Source organism: Rhinatrema bivittatum, chromosome 18 (genome assembly GCF_901001135.1).
Source record: "Rhinatrema bivittatum chromosome 18, aRhiBiv1.1, whole genome shotgun sequence".
NCBI classification, from domain to species: domain Eukaryota; kingdom Metazoa; phylum Chordata; class Amphibia; order Gymnophiona; family Rhinatrematidae; genus Rhinatrema; species Rhinatrema bivittatum.
This window is the reverse complement of record NC_042632.1, coordinates 41,412,612-41,428,153: the sequence shown is the minus strand read 5'-3', so window position 1 is coordinate 41,428,153 and position 15,542 is coordinate 41,412,612. Positions and strand designations below refer to the sequence as shown.

Genomic DNA, 15,542 nt, shown 5'->3' with positions numbered 1-15,542 from the left:
AGCAAGGGGGAGAAGGAGGGCTGAGAGGGGGTAATAAAGGCAGAGGCAGACTTCCCTTTTAGGCAGAGAAGCAGCTGCCCTACCACCAAAGTCGGACCTGTCACCAGAAGTAGCCCTTCTGCATGGCCCTGTCATTATTTTGTGATGGCTAGCTGACACAACATTACGAAGGGACCTCATGGGCCTGCTGCAGTGCTGAAGGTGGAGAAGGAACCCTGAAATCTAGCTATGAGTGAATAGAGAGGCAGAGAGAGAAAATTGAGAAACCAAGGGAAAGATCAATGTCAGAGAGACAAACGTAAGGAAAGATTTGAAGAAGGCAGGAGAGAGAAGAAACGGACAAGGGACAGCAGACTCTGAAAAAGGAGTAACAGTAGGAGTCCAACATAAGGAAAGCAGAAAAAGAGATGAGAACCAATGAATTAGAAAACAAAATGCCAGTCAACAAAGATAGAAATAGCTTTTTATTTTCAGTTTAGTGATTGGAATATATCAGATTTGTAAATATGTATCTCCGATATCTTTGTATTTCATACAGTACAGGAGCAAATGCATTTGTGTTTCTATTTCTCCAGTGTTGCACTGCATGTAGAATTGGACTTCTTGGAGTTTCCATTTCAACTTTTGCTTGCATGCTTCTAATTTGTGGTCACTTATTCTGTATTTCTTGAGGTTCTATCTGTATTCTGCCTGGGTGACTCAAGATATTGTGCTAGCATGTAGCATCTTTATATGACTCTTTAGCAGTCTGGATCATTCTGTTTTTCCAGTAGGAAGTGTATTAGTGTTCCAGAACCTGGCATAATTTTGCAGCACTGCCTTTTCATATATTATTACCGTTTGAGTCCTGGGAATTATTGCTATCCATAATATATCGGGCTTGGTAGTGGGTCCATCAGTGCTCGCGCATGTTCCCCAGCCTGTCGATAGATGGAGCAGGTGGCTCCCTGGCCGCCTTAGAGACTCAAACACGCCAGAGGTACGAAGGACAGCGGCCATCGCGGGACAGGCAGAATATAACAGAGGAGACTCTGGCATGTTGCGAATGGAGCGCTTCCCGAGGCACACGCTCCATTCGCAGCGAGGATGAAGACACGGCGCGCCATTCGCGGCGAAAAGGGAAGGCCCCCGTGTGCCGCGATCGGCGCGCCCAGGCCTTCATCTTCGCTGCGAATGGAGCGTGTGCCACAGGAGGCACTCTCTTCGCGGCATGCCGAGGTCTCCGCTGCTATTTTCTGCTCAAGGTGAAAATGGAAGGCCCCCGTGTGCTGCGAATGGTGCACCAGGCCTTCATCTTCGCTGCGAACGGTGTGGGTCCCGCGGCATGCCGGTGAAAGAGAATGTGTGTCAGGGAGGGGAGGGTGAGAGAGAGCAGGAGGGTGTGAGAGCATGGGGGGGAGGATGCCAGTGAGAGAGAATGTGTGAACATCATATCGGTTTACATGGTGCTTGAAACAGTAGTACATTGAACAGGGAGCACAGGTAAAGTGTATTTACCTGGGTAAAACCCAATTTTAAGCATGTAAATGCTTTATAAAATCAGGCCCTTAGATCTGAGAACCAAAGGCAGAATTCCCAGCTCATTCATTCCTTCTGCTTCCTTCTCATTATTCGTTACCCTTATTAATACTGACCTCATTATGTTCTAATTACTACTTTGATTATTTGTGAAATCACAACAGTTCTCTCACTGTTGACTTAGCAGGACTAACCCATTTCCAACTGCTGAGTTACACCTACTTAAGCTAAAAGAGCACAAAGTTATTTCTCGGTGTGCCTGTCATGAAAGGACAAATGAGTCAGTCTGGGTGAGAAAAGCCTTCTCCGCCAAGTTTCGGCAACCTTTACTGGAATTTGGCCGAGTTAAAACCCGGAAGCAGAGTCCTTGCTGCCGCCCCACAGACTACAATTCCCAGGGAGCCATGCGCCAGGACGTGCCTCCCACGCACGGCGCCGTAACGTACCTGACGTCTATGCCGCGGCTCTCCGGCTGACCTGAGACGGGAGAGGAGCGGCGGCGGTGGTGGCTGCTTCGCGAGCCCCCACCCCACCCGGCGTAAGAGAGCTAGGCCGTGGTCCCACCCCCTTCCTCCCTCCCGTCCGCGCGCCGCCACTTCCTAATCCGACTCCATCGGCCGCCGCCGCGGGACGAGCAGAGGGCCAGGTCTGCCGAAGCGGAGAGCCCCGCCGTGGGGAAGCAGCCGTCATGCTGAATATGTGGAAAGTGCGGGAGCTGGTGGATAAAGCGTGAGTATTTCTAACGCAGGGTGCTGGGGGGGGGGGGAGGCAAGACCCCCTCCGCCGAAACCGACCCGCAGACACGTACCCTGCCGCTGACGTCACGGCCCGCGGCCCTCTCTCTCCCTCCCTCCCTCCTTCAGCTGATGTGGACGCGTCAATGGCGGCGCCGGCTGAGAAGGAAGGAGGCCGCAGGCGAGGGAGCTAGCAGCCCTCAGGTGGGGCTCTGAGGGACAGCCTGGACCTGGTGCTCTCACATGGCCAGGCCGCCCGCCCTCATTCCTTGCCCATCGTCCCTGTGGGCTGCCTTTTCAGCAGGAGGTTATACTGAGAAGCTGCTTATTTGGGGGTTGGTTTCTCCGATAACAGCAACCTGCTGCACCTCCAAACTTCCAAGCTATGTTGTTTCCCTTGTAGGCCTGTGCTTTGGGGGTCTACTCTGTTAGGTTGCACAGTCTGCGTTCCTTAACTCTCACAGAATTGGCTTGAGACTTAAAAGAAGAGGCTTCTTAAATCGAACAGGTGTTATAATCTTTCTGGAGATTAATTTTTATAGACTTAACATTTGCTGTGGCTCTGAATTATGCGTCACACTGGAAAAAACATTTGCCAGGACTTTTTTGGATAGGTGGTTTTTGGTGTCACAGCAAAAATTGGCCTTTAGCAATATTAATTAAGGAAGAAATTGAATAGAAATAATTTGGGCATTTTATGTGTTTACTGCATGCATGGAACGTGTGTGTAAACTACAAATTGCTACACTGTCTATCCTCTCTGCAGTTAAAAGCATAAACTCTGTAAGAGCATATGTGCTTTGTCCTACTGCAACAGGTTCGTGTGTGGCTGGGAAATGGTTTGGAAGTACATATGCTATGTATGGGAGTTTTGTGCCCACTGTTGAGGGAGTGAAGCAACTTGCATAGGTGTCATTTTTCTCTGTCACTTTTGACAGGCATTTCCACAAGTTTTTATAGAACCAACTTAGCTGTATGTGCATTGTAATAAGGACAAAACATCCTATCAAAATGAGCTAATTACTATCATAGTAGCAATTATGCATACAAAAGATTTCCAGTGACTGACTACAGACAGCTTTTGTTTTTGTTTTTTTTATTTTATTTTGAAGGATCTTCTGCATGTTGTGAATAATAGAACACATTCACAGGAAGTTTTAGGTTTCCTTTCACTATTATTTACTGAAGGAAAGTGAGTATAGTGACCTTGAAACAACAATGTGTTTTATCTGTTGGGTTTTTCCCTAAGACAAAAGTTTACAATGTCTTTCTTTACTTATCCCAACAGTATATATGGATGTAGTTCAGTTCAGTACCTCATGCATGTCTCTGTATAGCTTTTCAATTCTTTTTATGTAGGTTTGTATATTACAGTGCTTTAGGCATGCTGAAAACTTGTGTATTGTAACAGAACAGTTTTGAGGTTGTATAATCTTTGGTGAGTGACGTTAGATGGGTGGAGCAGTATATGTGTTCTGACTGGCTGAAGGAACACACCATTTATCTTCTGAATCATCTGTTCTGCTTATGCAGCTGTGAACTAATTCAGAAATGGACTGTAAATTTAATAACTTGAAGGGAATTAGGTGTAAAAAATGAATTTTTTCACCTAGTGTCCACACCCATAAACATTTAATTCTTTTCAGTATGCAAAATCAGAGCTTTATTTAGCTTGGTCGGACAATAAAGGTTGTCCCTTGAAAAATTAGATATGTAGCTGTTCTGATTAATTACCTATTAGAATTTTGATATTTTCAGGGCTGTACCTGAATATTGTTGAACAATGGATTATGTATGATATGATGGCAGGGAGGGATAGACTCAAAAGTAAAACTATTTTTTCACCAGATGGGTGGTAAGTGTATAAAACAACCTCCCAGAAGAGTAAAAATCAATGTTATAATTCAGGAACATGAGGGCAAACTCAGAAAAATTCTTAGTTGTGGTTTTAGGCATCTACTGGGTACTTGTGACCTGGACTGGCCACTGTCTGAGACAGAATGCTGGCTAATAGTCTGATCCATCATGGCGTGTCTTTTGTTATTATGAAATAAGGCTAAAACAGAAGATCGCGCAAGGTGAGCAATAGGTAAGGAAAACAAGCATACTGGATGGGTCTTATGATCTTTGTCTAACTTGATATTCTGTATTGGAAGCTTAAAATAAATTCTTCTTTCCATGTCTGTCTTGAGTTCGACTTACACAAAGGGAAGTTTTATTTAAAAACCTTAATGTAGGTGACAGGGCATTGTGAGTGAATTTTTGGCATTAAAGCTGGGAAATATTAGCACATGGATCCATGCAGCTTCTAAATGAGCTTAAATGATTTAAACTAATCAAAAATGGCTTAACAGTTTGCATCTGCATTGCCAGAAAGTTATGTCAGATACATCTCTGCCATATGTTTACAATATGTGGGATGTATGCAGTAACCGTTACCTAATTATTGCATATAGAAACTTAGAAATGATGACAGAAAAGGTCCAGTGGTCCATCCAGTCTGCCCAGCAAGCTTCCCATGGTAGTATCTGCTGCGCCGTGCAGGTTACCCCCCATGTATCGGTTAGTTTTGCCTGACGTGTTTTGCTTATGGACTTGGCTGAAGAAGCAGTCCTGTGCTTTTTTCCTTAATGTCTGATCATCAATATTCCACACTGTAAAAAAAATAAAAAGTCGTGGTTCGTGTTGGTTGTCCCTGAATCCAAACATCTCTTTCCTTTCAGCTCCCACCCCTCTCCTTCGAAGCAGAGAGCGATGTTTCATCAAAAGCATCAAGGCTTATTGGTTAAGGGTAGTAATCCCATGCTTCTGTTAAGGGTAGCAACCATGCACTGTACTGGTTCCCCCCGTGTTCATCAGTTCTGCAGACCTTTAAAAGTCAGGGCCCTCGATGATTGCTGTCTAAATCCATTTCTCCTTTTCCCCCCTGCCATTGAAGCAGAGCAGTGTTGGAGTTGCATCAAAAGTATCAAAGCTTATTTGGTTAAGGGTAGTAAGCGCCGCACCATCAAGTTACCCCCCATGCATGCGCTTTTCAGTTCCTTTAAGACTTGACCATAGAAGCAGTCCTGTGTGGTTTCCCTTATGTCCGCGTAACAGTATTTCAGATCATGGAAGTCTGAGCCCTCGACTGTCGTCTGAATCCAGTTCCTCTTATCTCCCTGCCAACTAAGCGGAGAGCAATGTTGCATTAAAAGCATCAAAGCATATTGGTTAAGGGTAGTAATCTCCATGCTTTCTGCTAAAAGTAGTAACCTCTGTATCAGCAACTTACCCCCCCCCCCCCCTGCACAATTATCTCATTTGTCTTCTAGCCTTTAGAGATCCACAGTGTTTATCCCATGCCCCTTTGAATTCTTTGACTGTTTTCTTCTTCACCACCTCCTCCGGAAGGGCATTCCAGGCCTCCTCCACCCTCTCCATGAAGGAATATTTCCTGACGGTTCTGAATATTTCCTGTCATTGATTCTGAGAATATTGCAATACAATATTCTTAATATTTTTTTTCTTTTATATTATATTAAGGAATTTTTCCTTATATTAAGGAATTTAATCACATTGTACATTGTTGTCTTCTTGTGATGACCTCTTGTTGATTTCTTGTTGTTTAATCTATTTTCCCTACTGCCCTAGGTTAACCCCCTGCCCAGTTCGCCTACCTTGTTGAAATGTACTTCTAAACCTTTTGTTAATATGTGAACCGGTATGATGTCCCCACTAATACCGGTATATAAAAGTTTCTAAGTAAAAAAATAAAATAAATATTGTATTGCAATATTAGTCTGTTGTAACTTGCTTTGAACTCTTTTGCTGGAAAAACATTTAACAAATGATACAGAACTTGACTTTTGGCTTAGTCTTAGCACTGGTTTAGTTATCGCTTCACCCCATGTTGGTTTGGATTTTAGTGTGTGTACTCCTGACTTGGTTTTGAAACGTGGACAGAACCTGTTTGATTTTGTGTGTTTTGCAGTTACAGGGCTCTGCTAGATAACCTGAAAGCTCTCTTAAGTTGTAGCACATACTTGTGGATACATTGGGAATAAATGAACAAACTGCAACACAATATTTTTTGACCTTGGAGCCTCTGATTGCTAATATGGTATGCTACGTATACATACAACAGGATAATTAGTGGCTTCAAAGGATCTTTTTTGGGGAAACAATTCTGTCTTGTTTACCTGAGGATGTTGGCCTTCAGATCCACTCGGCTTCTTATAATTTTGGATGTGACTGCATTCCATCCGGCTCCCCATCTCCTAGTCTTCCATTCCCTGTCTGTTTTTCCCCTCTTCCATCTCTTCCTTGCTTTTGTTCTCTCTTCACCTGTCTGTCCACTGTCTTTCCTGTTTCTTATTTCCCTTCTTAGTGCTTTCTAGCTTTCTTACCTCCACCTCCCCAGTTTTGCACTCCAGCAGCAGCAAACCACCACCACATGCCACAGGGGTAGTGAGACTCTGGAGAGGCCTCTGGCACCTTGCTATCTATCTCTGCGGTAGCCGCCTTTCCTGCTACCCTGTACAGGGTTCAATTCTAATTTGTAAGACAGGAGGAGGAGGCAGCAAAGGTGGTAGCAGCTGCTGTGGGGACAGGAGGCATAGTGGTTTTTTTTAGCTGTCCTCTGTGGTGCCAGCTGTTTTAGTTCCATGATCCAGCTGCCTTTCTTGCTACTCTCATGCTAGTGGTGGCATCTTAGCCTCTTGCCGGTGACCAGTGAGGCAGGAGGGCATGGATGTAGATGGCAATGGATCACTGACCAGGGGTCCCCAAGCTTTGGCATCGAGGGTTGCAACCCAGTTGAGTCGTCAGGATTTTCATGGTGAATATGCATTTTATCTATTTGCATACAATAGAGGCAGTGCATGCAAACAGATCTCATGCCACATAGATTGTGGAAATCCTGGAAACCATACAAGGTTGAGGACGGAGTTCGGGGACAACCTGACTGAGATCAGTTAATTTGGCTCTTCTGCAGCGGTCACATGTGCTTCTCTCCTATTCCTTGGGCAGTGGTAGTTTGCTTGTGTATTCCTACTTCAAAGTACTCCTGGTTGAAAACCAGTGGTTTAAATTATTTATCACACTGTTCCTCGCAGTGCAGGCAGAAAACTTGGGCACCAGCTCAGATATTTTTAGAAGTGAGAGAAATATTTTGTTCTTTATCTGGATTTTGTTAGTTTTAACTTGTTTCTAAAAACTTTTTTCTCTTTTAGGGAGGGTTATTTTTCTTTTTTTTATCTCCCATACCTTTTGACTCTTTGTTCTCCCTTTCCTTCAGCTCCTTCTCCTCCTCCAGTGTCTTCTTTCCCATTTCTACCTGCCACAGCAGCTCTCCCAGGGGCTTGGTGGTGGCTCTGCTGTGACCTTCCTGGAGCCCAGCAGTGGCTTTACTTGAGCAGATGCCTGGGCAGCCTGGTGCCTAGAGTTTTTCCCAGCCTGGCTCCAAGCTTCTTTGCTATGCACAAATGCAGATGCCAAAAAGCTGACATTTTGTATTGTTGAATAGTAAAAAAAAAAATCTTTGGGACACATTTAACTTGCTGCCTAGGTCAACAAGTACATTCAGTCTGAGGAATTAGCAAGATATAGGGGGCATAGTTCATAAACTTCAAATAAGGAAGAAGATGAAAATTGTAGTTTGGCCTTTAACAAGTGGAATCGGTTACTTATTTTTATAGTGTTCTTGGTGTTCCGTGTGTGCAATCGAAAAGAACTCATGTGATTTATAAAGTCTCTAACCCAAATTAAAATCACACAGTGAACCAGCGTCATCTTCAGAGAGAACATTAATCTGCCTATTCAGTTTTCATGGTTGTGTTCTGCTAATTAAGGTGTTCAGTTACTGTTTTAGTTTAACCGCTCTCCTTGATAGAGAATCTGGATTTGTTTGCAGCCTTAAATCTCACACTTTAAACTGATCAGAGTTCTGCTGACGTGGCACTCTCAAATTCTGGTGGTTAGAAAAGAAAAAATGAGGCCAGGACTGCTCTTATGCTGGTTATAAAACAGCAGCATTGGCAGGAGACAAGTTGAGGGAGTCGCACCAAACTTTACCAGCTACAGGAGTAGGTTACAGTAACTAGGCCTGTAGGAAGGAAAGTAAGAATTGTGTGATGGCTTGCTGATGAGGAGGGACAATTTCAGAGTAACAGTTGTATTTTGAAATAAGTTAATTGCAGCAATATTATTTTTAGCTTAGAATTCCCTTTCTGCTTGGAATTACCTGCAGATCAAGGTAGGCTTGTGCTGATTGCAGGCCTGCAGCAGTACATAACCAAAATACTGGATTACTTCTGAAAATTAAAGCATGGAGATAAACCAGTCATAAATTGTCTTAAACTAAATACAGAAGCAACTTATGTGATCATCAAGTCACGGCCTTGTACCATTCTGTCCTTCTTGCGCTGACTCAGTAAATATATTTTTTTTTAATTGTAATTTAAAATTGTTTTTAATTATTATCCTGTGCCTATCCATCTGGTGACTGGGGTTAAGAAGATAGTCAGTCAGTGACTGTCATATGATGTGGGTTATTATGTAATTAAAAAGGAATTAGACCATAACTCATAGTATGCTTATCAGGATGACGTTTTCAAATATTTGTTTTGCCCATACCATGACAAGCATGAACCTCTTTCTTAAGCCGGGATATATCTCAATCTTTCAAATTTATCACTAGTGCCCTTCTTATCTATTTATTTTGTTTTGCATACCGATATTCTGATAACAATCATGCCAGTTTACAGCATAAATGTAAATAACATCGCATAAAATGTAAAAGTCCAAAAACCATACAAATACAGTTAAAATAAAATACAGATAATTCATTAAAATAAAACAAGATATAATCAAATTTCATAAAAGAATAACATAAAAGGCCTCACTTGCTCATTCACAGCAGCTCTATTCATAAATCATTTAAAATGCTTCCTCTCCAAATGCTCATCTAAATAACCAAGTTTTTAAGTCTTTCTTAAAAGTTTGAAAATAAGACTGTAGTCTTAGATCCACACAAAGTGAGTTCCATAATTTCGGCCCAGCCAAAGATATCGCTCTTTCCCCTAACTTCGCTTAGATGGACGGACCTGAGCAATGGAATAGTTAAGACATTTATTTGCTGATCGTAAGTTACGGTGTGGAGTATGAATACGTAGAGATCCGTTTAACCATTCTATTTTGTCGTCATATAATTTGTGTATTAGACAAAATACTTTTTACTCTATTCTGAATTTAATCAAGTCACGGAATAAAGACTCACCAAAGTTAGAAGCTGTTATTTTAACCTAACAATGCATTGTAATGGTAAAACCAATCCACCTAAATGTTCCCAACAAACAAGCTTAACATACACACTTAGTTTATAATTATGAATTGTTACTGTACAATGATGGCACATAACCAATTTGTAATCTATACCACCCATATGTTTCATTGTTATGCCCTTATGTAAACCGTTGTGATGGTTAGCTAACTTAACGACGGTATAGAAACGTTTTTAAATAAATCTGTAACCAGTGCAAATCTATCAAGGTTGGTGTAATATGATCATATTTTTTTCCGGTTAGGACTCTTGCAGCTGCATTCTGTAGTAGGTGAAGAGGTCTTAGAGTACTCATGGGAAGACCTAAGAGGAGAGCATTACAATAATCCATCTTTGAAAAAATTAATGTCTACAACACGGTCCTAAAATTATTAAAATATAAGAGGTTTTAATTTTTTTTTTAAATATGTAACTTGTTAAAACTGTCTCTAACTGTATTTAATGGTTTTCTTCATATTCAACTCACTATCCAAATAATACTCAGATCCCTAGCGGAATTAACTAAATTGAAATCAGAATGACCGATTCTATAAGTCATAGTCATGCTCTAATTTGTTGCATGGTGAGTCAATGCTAATTTCATTGTTGAATTGATGACACATCTCCCTTTATTTTATTTAGATTTTTATATTCCGCTTTTTCACACTTTTATTTAAAGCACTTCAAAGCTGATTACATTCAGATACTGTAGGTATTTCCCTATCCCCAGAGGGCTTACAGTATAATTTTGTATCTGAGGCAATGGAGGGTAAAGTGACTTGTCCAAGGTCATAAGGAGCAGCAGTGGGACTTGAACCCTGGTCTCATGGTTCATAGTCCGCTGCTCTAACCACTAGGTTACTCTTAATCTCAAAATATTGTCTGTGGAATCCTTTAGTGGTTAAAGCATCTGTACATTGTCAGCAGAAATGTAATGTATTATCCCTAGTCCAGATAAAAGTTTACAAAGCGGCAACATATATAGATTAGATAGAGTTGCTGACAAAGACAAACCCTGGGGTACTTCTCAGTCAAGAGATATTTTATCAGATTTCAAAATCCCAATTTTAACCGTATATGAATGATCTTGAAGATAGGAGTTAAACCAACACAATGTTGTACCAGATAATCCAATTTCTGATGGGTGATTAACTGGACTAATCTTTTTAATTGTTTCAATTTCAGTCTAAGAAACTGTTTCAAAAGCATCCCAAACTTGACCTCTGCAAGGGTGATCTTTTGATGTGATAGTGTGGGAATGTTATTAAGCAGTTTTATAGTTTTTCCTTAAAGAAGGCAAAATCATTACTTTTTGACTCTGTGGTCTCATAATTCTGCTTAAGTTGCATCGACTTGATAAGATCTTGAACATAAGAAAGCAATCTTGGGGTTAAAACTAAAATCATGTATCTTCCTAGCATAATCATGTTTCGAATTAGAGATCTGAATTCTATATTTGGAAAGCAATGCTTGGTAGACAGCTAGGGTTTGGGTAGAGGGCTTCTTTCTCCATGCCCTTTTCTGTCTTTATTAAGACCCTTTTTAGTTCTTTTAATTCATGCATGTGCCAGAGAGTATTAAACTTTCCTTTTACATTCATCTGCTTTCTAGTTAAGAATCATAGAAAACCAAGACATCACTGATCATTCAATATTCTCATATTCTAATTTCTGTAGGGCTTCACTAAATCATCAGTACTGATTGGTCTAAGGAGTTCAGGCACAATATTAAGGTTTCTAAGGTCTTGCTGAGTCTGTTTAAAAGAGAGGGTGGTATGAATCAAATAATCAGATCACTGTACAGGTTTACAGATTGGGAAAGAATAGTTAACAAGGGGCTGATAGATCTAATTTTTGTTAAACTTATGGCCTGCTTTGTTGTTGGTTTGTTTAATTTGTTGTAAACGAAAAGCTGCCAGAGTATCGAGAAAGATCTCACATGCAGGAGAAAGTGGAATGCTATCTACATGTAAATTGAAATTGCCCAATATTACTGTAGGTATGTCCACTGCTGTATTAACTAAAAATTCAATTAATGGGGAACTATTGTGATCCAGGAGGACAGTACACTAAACATACCTGAAGGAAACTTTTTTATAAATCCTACTTCAAAAGGTGGGGCAATATCCACATGGTGTTTTATTAACTTTAGTTCCTTTTTTGCTATAACCGTAATGCCATCTCCTTTCCGCTTAGATCTAGGAATAAAGTCATGTGACTGAGAAAATTGATTAAAACTAAATCAGAACTTTTTAACCAGCAAACATTGGAAGAAAACTCTTCCAATAAATCATTAATTTCAGGTATTTTCTTCGATTGAGCATTAATTAAAAGCAAAGAAAACTAACTTGACAAATTGGGGATCTACTTACAGAGATATAAAGTGCAAAGTCCTATGTCTTTTGAGTCTGCATTTCAGTTGGCAATTCCCATTTTTTCCATGATTTAACGTAATCTCAATATTTTCAGCCATTTTAGAACTTAGTCAATCCAGAGGAAGAAGACGACATTGTTATTGATCCTTGTTGTGAATTTGCGCCCAAAGGGGCACACTAAGGGGCAAGTCTCTTACTTGCCCCCTTCAGCGTGTACCAGATTTAAAACAAACTAGAGAGTATTTTTTTCACTGAAAACATAATCAAGCTGTAGAATCTGTTGCCAGTGGATATGATCAAGGCGACTAGCATAGCGGGCTTTAAAAGACGTTTGGACAAGTTCCTGGATGGAAAGTCCTTAAAACATTAGCCAGGTAAACTAGGGAAAGCCCCTACTACCCCTGGGAGTAACAAGAAAGTGAATCTGTTTGAGATCTGCCAGGTACTTGAGACCTGGACTCAACACGGTTTGAGACAGGATGCTGGGCTCGATGGCCCTTTGCTTTGAATCAGCGTGGCTCATCCTGTGTTTTTAACAAAGGACTGTACAGTACAGACAAGACAGTTCATAGCAATTACAGAAAAAAACCAAACCTGGCAAAACAGACAAATGCAGATTCTGTAGTACAGAAATGGAAACAGTTATACATCTCGTTGCTGGGTGTGATATGCTTATGAATGATTAGAAGGCCTGTATAAAAAAGGTACAAGGAGGTAGCATGGCTGATAGACTGAAAACTGTGTAATCACTATTACATCACTTTACCCTGATAGAATTACAAAAAATGAATGGTGCGATCACTTAAGTCATTCCCATTCCAACCAATAAAAAGCTTGATGCTAGAAAAGCATCCTTTATCCATTCTTCCCACTCTTGATTTTATAAACTTCTACCTTTGTCTTTTCGAAGCTGACTTTTTTATTGCCCTTCTCTGCACTTTTTCTAGTTCCACTATGCCTTTTTGAGATGGGGTGTCTAGACCTGCAAACAATACTCAAAGTACACTTACACCATGTATCAAGACAGAGGCAATATATTATCCATTTCTGTTCTGAATGTTGTGCATATTTTTTTTTATACACACAAACCAGTTAGATGTTGAAGTGCTATAGCACAGATATGTACCCCTGCAAAAAAAAAGCATTACATTCGTCTATAGCCAAAATGCTTCTGAAATGAATGTAGTCAAACTTTACTAAATCTGTGTCACCAAGAACAAAAATGGTGCTTAAAATTGTTGATTGGCTTTAAACTGACCACCCTTGCACATCAAACTGGATTTAATGAAGAATTTCACCAAGGGCATGGACAAAACTAAAGCAGCCTTCGTTTCCCCAGTGGTAAATTTGCAAGGTTAAGTGAAGCTAAGATAAAGGAAGATGTCTTTGGCCCTTCGAGATTATGCATTTAACCATGCATTGTGCGGCATGAAAAAGGCATTGTAGAAAGCCTTCCAGTTAGTGGTAACACGTTTTCTTGGAAACAGCTGACAACCACAGGGAGTTGATAGAAATCTCCCCTAAGGCATACGAAAGCCTTGGCTGCAACATGTCACTAAAGATAACATTTTTTTTAATTTTTTTGCACACTCATCTAGATTTTTTTCCACAAACTGCTGAGCAGCGAGTGATCATGGTAAGCAATTTCACCAGGACACTGCATCAATGGAAAAACAGTAACAGGGTAAATGGAGCTCATCAAAGCTTGTTCACTATTGCCGGACAAGGACAAGAAACGTTCCATTTAATGATTATAAGCAACCAACCAACTAACCACTGAATGAGAACTACACTATGTACATATTATATACATAATAGCTGTAGGCCTTTTGTTTTAGTAAATGTTATTTCTATAATCCTTTTGCAAATTTAATTTTTAAAATGTTAAATAAACAAGAGAGGTCTTTTCAAGTATTTACGATTGTATATTCCACCTGAGTTTTTACAATTTATGGTTAAAACTCTACTACATGTGTAATAGACATGGACATAAAATGTAAAAAGTTAAATATCAAGGAAACAGCCAGCTGGTTTAATTATATTTGAATTCAGCACATCTACATTAATAATAAATGGCACATTTTATCACTGAAGCAAGACTACTACTGTAAACCGTTCTGATGGCAAAACCGAATGACGGTATACAAAACACATTAAATAAATAACTTCTAAAAATTTGTATAGCAGTGTTGTTAGTGTCCTTGAAGGTAAACCTTGTGGCTCCCGTTGATCCCTTGTATGGCACTTGCTGTGGCTCCTGGCTTGCATTTTTTTTTTTTTTTTACCTTTTATTGTGGGGAAACAGACTTGGGGCACTGGCCAGCAGCACAGAAGAGGTGTATCAATGGGCCTGAGCCAGCTGAAGAAAATAGGAATGGAGGAATGTAGAACATGGTGATAGCCAGCGAGGGGGGAGAGACAGCGGTAGCAGCAATTATTTAATATTCCAACATGCAAAGGCAAGAGGAGGCATCGGTGATCCTGTGCCGTGGCAGACCATGGTAAGAGAGGCTGCTGAGGAGGGGGGGAGGCTTCTGAGGAGATTGAGAGAGAGGGTGACTGCTGGAGATGGATGGGGGAGTTTGAAAGAGATAAGAGCATGTTGGCACAAGGTAGATGGGATAGAGAGAGAGAGTGAGGAGTCATTGGCACATGCCAGTCTTTAATGTTGTTGGCCTGTGATCTTACACCAAAAATTTGTCAGCCTTCCTTCAGCCCCTCTGAATCCAAATTGGCCCCCACTTAAAAACTGAAAACCATTGCAAATTGGCTTTTTGAGAGAGAATAGTGGTCTCCAGAGGTCTTCATCACTCTTGGTTACAGTTCTTTACCTCAACATTTTCTACCATTTATCCCTTTAGGAATTATTTTTTGTCATATTTGCTCCAAGCATTTCCTTGCATTGCATTTTCTATTTTCTATTTTTTCTGTTTTCACTTTTGTGTAGGAAGTAGAGGCAAACTTTTAATATTGTAAAATAGGCCTGTCTAAAAATAATAGGACTTCATGTTCAGACATTGACATCACATAATCTTTTATCAAAAGTAATGTTTTGAATTTCAGAACCTTCAACTTTGTGAATTAAAAATGTGGCCTATTGAAATTTATACTGTGATACCATGAGACTATAAATTTAATTTTATGAATTTGAAAATGTACAACAAACAGCCACTCTCAAAATGTAAACCATGCAATTATTTTCTGCCTACTTATGTAAATAAGATTTTGTGGGTCTTTGGCCTTATTGATATATGCTGGAATCGAGAGAGTGCATAAAATACCAGAGGGGGAGATAATTTAAAAATGTTGTTTCAAGAAACATTACCTTGGATTAGAAAACTGGGTGCCATGAATTCCTTAAGTGTAACTCTGGTTTGTATCTGACCAGCAGTGGAATTGGATATGTTTGAATAACTAAGAGACCATATATAGCATCAACTATTTAATGTCTGCCATGGAAACTTGAATGTTAGATATGACCCATAGGTTACAACTCTGCCTAAGATTTTGTTGAGTATTCATATATTTTTTTAGTTAATTGTTTGGTAAAACAATTAATTGTACTTCAGAATGTATATCTGTACAATATTAGATATATTCATGTTACTAAAAATAC

The 15,542-nt window shown here is 40.2% G+C and overlaps 1 protein-coding gene across 1 annotated transcript in view; it reads left to right on the top strand.

Annotated features, from left to right (window-relative positions):
- Positions 1-2,007: 2,007 nt before the first annotated feature.
- CLINT1 (clathrin interactor 1) overlaps positions 2,008-15,542 on the top strand; it is a 96,584-nt gene continuing 83,049 nt past the window's right edge. The window contains exon 1 of the mRNA XM_029583904.1: positions 2,008-2,247. Coding sequence (XP_029439764.1) covers positions 2,207-2,247 — 41 coding nt within the window. The 5' untranslated portion in view covers positions 2,008-2,206. The remainder of the gene's footprint in view (positions 2,248-15,542) is intronic.